This window comes from Podarcis bocagei (assembly GCF_964188305.1).
Source record: "Podarcis bocagei genome assembly, chromosome: 16".
Lineage (NCBI taxonomy): Eukaryota > Metazoa > Chordata > Lepidosauria > Squamata > Lacertidae > Podarcis > Podarcis bocagei.
Genome location: NC_138142.1, coordinates 14,560,321 through 14,568,943, shown reverse-complemented (window position 1 = coordinate 14,568,943; position 8,623 = coordinate 14,560,321). Strand labels below are relative to the sequence as shown.

General features: G+C 47.0%; 1 protein-coding gene and 1 long non-coding RNA gene across 7 annotated transcripts in view; both read right to left on the bottom strand.

Annotated features, from left to right (window-relative positions):
• Positions 1-8,623, bottom strand: part of LOC308576080 — a 114,454-nt gene that overhangs the window by 63,203 nt on the left and 42,628 nt on the right. The window lies entirely within an intron of this gene.
• YDJC (YdjC chitooligosaccharide deacetylase homolog) overlaps positions 1,085-8,623 on the bottom strand; it is a 123,125-nt gene continuing 115,586 nt past the window's right edge. For all 6 annotated transcript variants that reach the window (XM_081175113.1, XM_081175112.1, XM_081175110.1 and 3 more), the window contains 2 exons: positions 4,937-5,114; positions 1,085-3,722 (listed from right to left, as the gene is read on the bottom strand). In XM_081175113.1, the coding sequence (XP_081031239.1) occupies positions 3,368-3,722; positions 4,937-5,114 (533 nt within the window). In that variant the 3' untranslated portion in view covers positions 1,085-3,367. The remainder of the gene's footprint in view (positions 3,723-4,936; positions 5,115-8,623) is intronic.

Here is an 8,623-nt window from a genome sequence, read left to right as displayed (position 1 = left end):
CTGTAGCACCTTTTAAGACCATTACAGACAAATGTTCATGGGCAAGAAGATAGCACATCATCAGCTGTAGCTCAGTGACTGAGCACCTTCTTCTAAATAATGATGATTATTTGCATGTAGACAGTCTCAGGAGACTTTCTAAAACCCTGGAGAGGTACTGCCAGCAGGTGTAGGCAATATTAAACTAGATGGACCAATTGTCTGAATCAATAAAAACAGCTTCACATGCTTCTAGATGTGGGAAGAGTTACCAGTAATCTCAGTTCATCCACAGAAGCATGATTGAAAAAGAAAGGGGAAATATCTTTGTAAACTGGGGTATTCTGGGGCTTTTGATGACTACTGTGCTCACAACAAGCAAAAACTGGCTACCTGTTCCCTAACATGAATTCTATTTATTTTTCTCAGAGGAGCTTGAAACAGTGTAGACTTGTCTCTTCCCCTTCCTTCTCACAGCATCTTTGCGATGCAGGGAGGGATAGAGACCCAGAAAGCTTTCTAATTAGGCCAACAGAAGCAGCTCACCTGAGCTAGCCAAAGGATCTTGGGCTTCCTGCACCTCTGTGATGTCAGGGTAGTTCAGCCAATCACCAGAGGCTTCATCAGCACTAAGGCCCCTACATTTGCTGCAGTTAGTGAAGATGCACGTAAGGGAAAGCAATAATGAGGAAGACAAGAGCTTGTAAATTCAAGCTGTAATTCAAAAGTATATTACCTCCAGTATCAAAGGCAGTATGTCTGAATAATCCGTGTTCCTGAGGACGCAAGGACAGAGCATGACTGCACCCAGGTACTGCTTGTGGACTTTTTGGAGGCTTGACAGGACTTTGGCCTAATTCAGCGGGGCTCTTGATGTTCTCAGACAATACTGAGCTAGGTAGATCAGCTGTTTGACTTGGCGTAAGGCAGCTTCCTTTGTCCCAGCAGTGAGATTTACTTCTGAGTGGGCATACGTAGGATTGCAGTGTACAATCCTTAGGGCTCTTATGGAAAACCTGTTATCAACTTAGTAGATTCGGTGAGTCTTGGGTTGTTTCTGTTCTTTGCCCCCACTTCCACCCCAACAATAATCCACAACTGGGAATGTTGAAAAAGAATAAGGAAATACGAATTTATTGCGACCCTGATGATGGAACTGCAATGGCAACCTCAGCAGAACAACGTGACATGCCTGGTCCGAAGTAATTTTAATGGGTCGAAACTATCATTGTGCCTGTTGCCGGCATCTGTCTGTCTCGAGAGACAATGGAGTGAGCCTCTGGGGGGCGAAGTCAAACAGCTATGCAGGCAGTACTGAAGTGACCTCTCCTGGGTACAAGCCTGGTCGGTGTGTATGGAAGTCCTGGGCTGCCCAGATGACAAGACCCGCCCTCTCAGCCTCCTCAATGTGGTCCAAAGGAAAGCAGAGCAATACGCTTGGCTGGGATGCAAGAGTTGCCAGGAGGAGGCATTCCAAGACACCATCCAACCCTCTCAGGGGCTCCACACTGAATTTGTGTAGGGTTTATTCCATAGCCTTTTCTTCCTAGATGGGCTACCTTCCCATCTGTCCCTCACTTCCCTCCACAGCATGAGCAGAAACCACTTTCTTGACCCTTGGACCCATTATTGGTTTCATCCATTCGGTCCGCCAGAGCCAGTCTTCGCATGCAGGGGGAAGTCACCTGGTTTAGCCAGTCGAAGCTGTTCCTGGGGTGTGGCTGCGGTCATATGCTGATAGCTTCCAGGAGCTGCAGGTGAGAGCTAGGTGTAGGGTGGGGCCCAAAGGTGGACAAACCATGACGTGTCCCCCCACCAGAGGCACTATCCTTCCCCTGGCACACCATAAACCCCGTGATTGTGCTTAAGAGGTGGCTATTGGGATACATAAGTGGGAAGTGAGACAGGAGATCAGGGGTGTTTCACTGGGAGCCAGACATGACTGACCACACCCTTTCTCCCACTTCCTGTACGGCTGGTTGTCAGCTGATACTAGGGCATCCCACCCATCCACATACCCAAGGCAGCCTTTTGGTTCTGTCTGGTCCCAAGGATAACTCCAAGGAACAGAACCATATCAAGCCAAGGGTTGATCTGATGGCCATCTCAAAGCCAGAACAGACTGGATGCAGATGTCCAGTGACTATAGCATGGACAGTCCTCTTTAAAAAGAGGGAGTTAATATTTTGTTTCCACATCGCCTGCATGTGCTGAAACCTTCGTTTAATTTGTGGGTAAGCCCAGTTGGCCTCCAAAATGATTGGCACAGGGCCACTTGTTTTAAAATCATATGCAACAATGGACCCCTATGGTCTAGGTCTGTGCAAAGAATGACTTATCTGTGTATGTCAGCTCCTAACACACAACCCTAGATCTGGGGACCCCACTGCTCCCCAAGATGGAACCCTTCGGGAATATTTCTGCCATTGTGCCAGTAAATCGATTTGTACATTTCATATTCTGTCCGCTATTCTCATGGTGCAAGCGGTGTTTTTCACACACACCGGCTGACAGCATTCTACGCCAACCCAACTGCCCACAACATTCGGCAGCCTGCAAATTTGTTCAACAGCCAGATTTCCAAACTTGTGACAGTGAAGCTAGCATTTAACATCAGGACTCTATGGTCTCCTAGCCTCTCCAGAAAAAGCGAAATAAACTGTCTGAACTAAGGACACAGACGCCAATTCCCCACAATTTATGTACGTGGTCCAGTTCAGCTTTTATTGGCGAGGCAGGTGGCTGACCTTAGTGAAGAGTGTTTATTTACGCTTTGTGCTGAGTTCAAATGCTCCCTGCTTCGAATCCCCTGGATAATGGACCAATATCTTTAGACCAGGCATGTCCAACTTCCAGAAGACTGTGATCTACTCCCACTATAAAAAAACTGGCAGTGATCTACCCATTGAATTGACCACAGTTGTTGAGCTTTAGGGGGGGAGGGGGGCCATCGATTAGGATACCGTGATCAACCAGGTACACCCTGCGATTGGACATGCCTGCTGTAGACTAATAGCATGTTGAATTGGCAGATCCAAATATGTATTTTTCTATATCAGAGTTCAAACCAGGAGCCCAACCCACAACGACAGACCCATATAGTTTCCTATGCAATCTTTCCTGCTCCTAGAACCATCTGCTCTATAGATCCTACCCTGCTGGTCCTGTTACTGTCCAAGCTTTCCCTTCCTAGGGATACAACTTCTGCTCCCCAGTGCTGTGAAAATGGGGCACCACCTTGCTGCAAAGGGTGGAAGCTGTCCTTGCAAAGGGAGCCTCTGTGCCCCACCATGCGGTCTATTTTTTTTGGGGGGGGGGGTTCTTAACTCTGCACCTCACTCGGCATCACGCTTAGCCTGGCCCAGCCCAACCAGCAACAACTGCAGCATCACATCCCAAGGTCTTTAAATGCGCAGAGCTGGATGTTCCTTGTCCTGTAGTGGCTCTGCAACTCTGCTTTCTTGAGCGTCTCAAGTTCGTGCAAGCGTTCCCAGGACTGCGAGAAATTGTCGGGTCCCTCGCCGCAGCCCCCAACTGGCGGGACACTGGGGTATCCTGGATGCGTCATCAGCTCAATGGTTACACTTCTGGTTTCTTGATCTGAGTGTGACGGCGAGCCAGGAGGAATGGAGGAATCTTCTTCCGGCAGGTAAGCCGCTGTAGCGTTATCAATGGCCCCCAGGATGTTGGCGATGGACATGTTTTTGCCCATGGTGCTGAGGCCTATATATATATCTGGCCACCTGTGAAAGGAGGAAGATGAGCGTTTAATCGCACAAGCAGTGCTGAAGGAGCAAGCATTTTCCACCCCCTGGTTTTTTTGCCCAATCATGAAATGCAATCTATTTGGAGCAAAATATTGTAATTTTGAGATTGCCGTGGTGCCAGACCCTTCCTGCTCTGTAACATGCTGTGAGGCATAAAGATCACAGTTGGTAGGAGAAGGGAAGGGGAATTCATCTTTGAGCTGTCAGTTGATTAATGGAATCTTGGTTAATTAATCACATCAGTTTTACTTGGCTGATTAGTAGCTCACTGATCATGGCTGCCAGACTCCAGTCTCCTGGGATGGCATTGCTGAGGCTGCAGTATACATGGAAGAGGGAAAGGTGGAGAACCTGGTTCCTTCCAGGCCTACAATTCCCATACTATATACATCATCATCATCATCATTATTGTTGTTGTTGTTGTTATTTTATACAATTAATTGCACATTTATTCAGAATCCAATTAAAACAATTTCATTTAATTAATTCAACAAAACAGATAGACATGATCTAGTGATACCAGCTTTTTTCTTTTCTTTTTAACACCTCCAGTGCCCACCCCACCCCCCTCTGCCCCCTTGCCTATTAGCGCCACCCATTGGTAATCTCACCCACCTCAAGGGGGTGGGTACTGCCCAGTGTTTTAGAGGAAGAACGCTTTTGTTGTTGCAGAATCTTAGAGAAAGGGAATACCTATTTGGGGATGATGTTTGCCATTTGCAATATTTGCAAGAATTTATATTTTTTGGGGGGTGGGGTGGGGGGAAATCTGTTGTGCAATTAGTCTCTGAACCCTTTCACCCAAACAGAAGGCTCTCTCTATAAGACACACCAAGCCTTCTAGAGGCACTATGACTATTCTGCTTATGAAATCTTGGGTTTCGGACACACGACTCTTCTTCCCCAGTCTTCTACTGGATCGCTTTAGTAATAGTTATCATTCGAGTCGTTTTAACTTGCTGGCCAGTGACTCTCTCGTCTCCCTACTCTTACTATGGCTTGTTTTTAAAAATGATTGTATCTTGCTTTTATAATAATCGTATTTTAGCCATTTTTTAAAATGCAGGACTGTGGCCGTAATAAACGGAAACTCTCTTTAAGGCACTCGGTGAGCGGGAAACTACGGGAACCGAGAAGAAAGCCAAGCACTGGCAAAAACCAGAGTTGTTTCCGAAGTGCAAGGTGCTCACCTTATTCTGTGTTTCCTAAACACATCCACTGTGTTTAGGGAGTCCTTCTCCACGCCCAGGTAAAAGGCCATTAAGCGTGGGTCTATCCAATCGCAGCGGGGAAGGTCTGGCTCGATGGGGACTCGAGTATAGGTGATCCCGTAATCCTCCAGCACCTGTGCAAATACGTTTCTGATCTCTGGAAGAGAGAAGGTTACTAGAAAGTCCCTCTCCAAGGAAGTAAAGGTAAAGGGACCCCTGACCATTAGGTCCAGTCGTGGCCGACTCTGGGGTTGCGGCGCTCATCTCGCTTTATTGGCTGAGGGAGCCGGCGTACAGGTCATGTGGCCAGCATGACTAAGCCGCTTCTGGCAAACCAGAGCAGTGCACGAAAATGCCATTTAACTTCCCACCGGAATGGTACCTACTTATCTACTTGCACTGCCGTGCTTTCAAACTGCTAGGTTGGAAGGAGCAGGGACCGAGCAACGGGAGCTCACCCCGTTGCGGGGATTTGAACCGCCGACCTTCTGATTGGCAAGCCCTAGGCCCTGTGGTTTAACCCACAGCGCCACCCGCACCCCTTCTCCAAGGAAGTACAGGCATTTAAAAAAGAGAGAGCGTATTTTCTTTTGAGTCCAAGTCCATTACCGGCTCTGCTCTCTTGTTCCTGGGAAGAGGAACTGACTGTGAAAAGCCCTCTGTAGCTCTGTGAGGGGAATAGGGGCCTCCTATCAACTCTCAGCACCCTTAACAAACTACAGCTCCCAGAACTCTCTGGGAAAGAATCGACGGCTGTTTGTAAACAGCCGTCGCTTTCCCCCCAGAGAATTCTGGGAGCTGTAGTCATGGTGCCGTCATGGAGAACCAGTGTGGTGCAGTGGTTAGAGCAGGGTAGTCCAATGCATGGCTCAAGGGCCACATGCAGCCCTCAAGACTTGGAAACATTTGACGCCTGCCCACCCCCACCCCCCCGGCAGACCCCTTCTCAAAGCCAGTTAAGCAGGTGCTGGGCTTTGGGAAGAAGGGTCCGTCAGGGTCCGAGAGTCCTTCCTCCTCCTTCCCAAAGCCTAGTTAGCACTTCCCCAGTTTAGGGAAGGAAGTGGGTGCTTCCTTCCCAAAGCCCTGCTAGCACCCTACAAGAACTGCGGGGGGGGGTGTGTGTGTGAAATTTTGGCCTCCCCTCCCTGTATGAAGGCAGTGTGTGGTATGAGAATTTGGGCCATCTCAAAGGACCACGGCTGCGCGGATTCTGTTAGCCCAGAAATGGAAAGATGGTACAACTCTGACCAAAGAAGAGCGGAAGACAAAATGGATGAACTATATGCTGAGATGGCGAAACTTACAGGAAGAATCAGAAACCCGGAAGAGGAGGTCTTTAATGAAGAATGGAGAACGTTTATACAGTGGTACCTTGGGTTAAGAACTTAATTCGTTCTGGAGGTCCTTTCTTAATCTGAAACTGTTCTTAACCTGAGGTACCACTTTAGCTAATGGGGCCTCCTGCTGCTGCCGCCACACAATTTCTGTTCTCATCCTGAAGCAAAGTTCTTAACCCGAGGTACTATTTCTGGGTTAGCGGAGTCTGTAACCTGAAGCATCTGTAACCTGAAGCGTATGTAACCCGAGGTACCACTGTAATTGATTTGAAAAACTATTGTAAACAATCACATACACTGGTAGGACTGACAGAAAACTTGTAGTGAAGATCTGAACTATGGACCGGCAAAGGATTTATAAGAATAGAGTTATGAAAGAGATGCAGAGGGAGAAATCATTAAGATCCACAATGGGAAGGGAGGGAAGTCAAAGGGGATTATATGCCTATGTTTTTCATTCGTTTGGTTATGTAAAATAGAAAACGAAAAAATAAAATTTATATTAAAAAAGAAAAGTTGGGCCACCCTCAGTTAGAGTGTCAGTCTAAGACCTGGGAGACCAGAATTCAAATCCCCACTCAGCCATGAAGCTCACTGGGCGATCTTGGGCCGCAATCTCTGCCTCTCAGCCTAACCTGCCTCGCCAGGTTGTTGTGGCAGATTAAAAGAGGATGGGGAGAACCACGTATACCACTGTGAGGTCCCTGGAGAAGAAGCAGGGGGCTACAAATGCAATAAGATAAATAAATATAAATATATAAAATGGCGCTTTAACTCTGGGGACTGAATTACAGTGGTGCCCCGCAAGACGAAAAACTCGCTAGACGAAAGAGTTTTCCGTTTTGGAGGTGCTTCGCAAAATGAATCTCCTATGGGCTTGCTTCGCAAGACGACAATGTCTTGCGAGTTCCTGCTGGTTTTTTCCCCTCCCCCCCTTTTTCTAAGCCGCTAAGCCGCTTATCAGCTGATCTGATCAGCAGATAAGCCGCTAAAAGCGCTAATAGCGCTAATCCGTCAATGGGCTTGCTTCGCAAGACAAAAAACCGCTAGACGAAGAGAATCACAGAACGGATTCTTTTCGTCTTGCGAGGCACCACTGTACCGTATTTTTCGCTCTATAACACGCACCCGACCATAACACGCATGTAGTTTTTAGAGGAGGAAAATCCGTAGGCATGCCACCCGTAGGCATTCCCTCCATAACACGCACAGACATTTCCCCTTACTTTTTAGGAGGAAAAAAGTGATTGTTATGGTGCAAAAAATACAGTACTCTCTTTCTCTTAGTTTAAGCCTTTACAAGCTGCAAGGTCTCAGTGTTTGGGATTGAAGTATCATTTTGTTTTGTTTTATATAAGTTTTATTAATTTTTCTGTTTTCCAATTTAAAATACAGTGGTACCTCGGGTTGCATATCCTTCAGGTTACATACGCTTCAGGTTACAGACTCCGCTAACCCAGAAATATTACCTCAGGTTAAGAACTTTGCTTCAGGATGAGAACAGAAATCGTGCTCCGGCGGCGTGGCAGCAGCAGGAGGCCCCATTAGCTAAAGTGGTGCTTCAGGTTAAAAACAGTTTCAGGTTAAGAACGGACCTCCGGAACGAATTAAGTACTTAACCCGAGGTACCACTGTACTAATTTTTACATCGTTAAGATATCAAAGGCTTCCCCTTCTTCTCTTTCCATGGTTCATTTTACATTCCATAAATCCCTGCATATTTTACAAAAACTATATCATTCAGTATTCCATTATTGCATCCATCACAACTTACAGTGGTGCCTCGCAAGACGAAAATAATCCGTTCCGCGAGTCTCTTCGTCTAGCGTTTTTTTCATCTTGCGAAGCAACCCTATTAGCGGCTTAGCGGATTAGTGCTATTAGTGGATTAGCGGCTATTAGCGGCTTAGCGGCTATTAGCGGCTTAGAAAAAGGGGGGGAGCGAAAAAAATTGCAAGACTTGCAAGACGTTTTCGTCTTGCGAAGCAAGCCCATAGGGAAATTCGTCTTGCGAAGCGCATCGAAAAACGGAAAACCCTTTCATCTAGCGGGTTTTTCGTCTTGCGAGGCATTCGTCTTGCGGGGCACCACTGTATTGATACTGCTGAATTCATCTTAATGCTGCCAGCGCTTTCAGCTGTGCACAATTATTTCCCATATATCCAATAAACATTGCCCAGTCTTCAATGTTATGTTCTTCTTGTACTCTTATTCTATATCATTTTGTACCATTGCAGAACAGCTTGTAATATCCTGAAGGCAGCATCCTGGGTGTGGGGGTGGATGGGGCAGGAATACAGAGAACCACTGCGGGTGAACTGCGGACTGA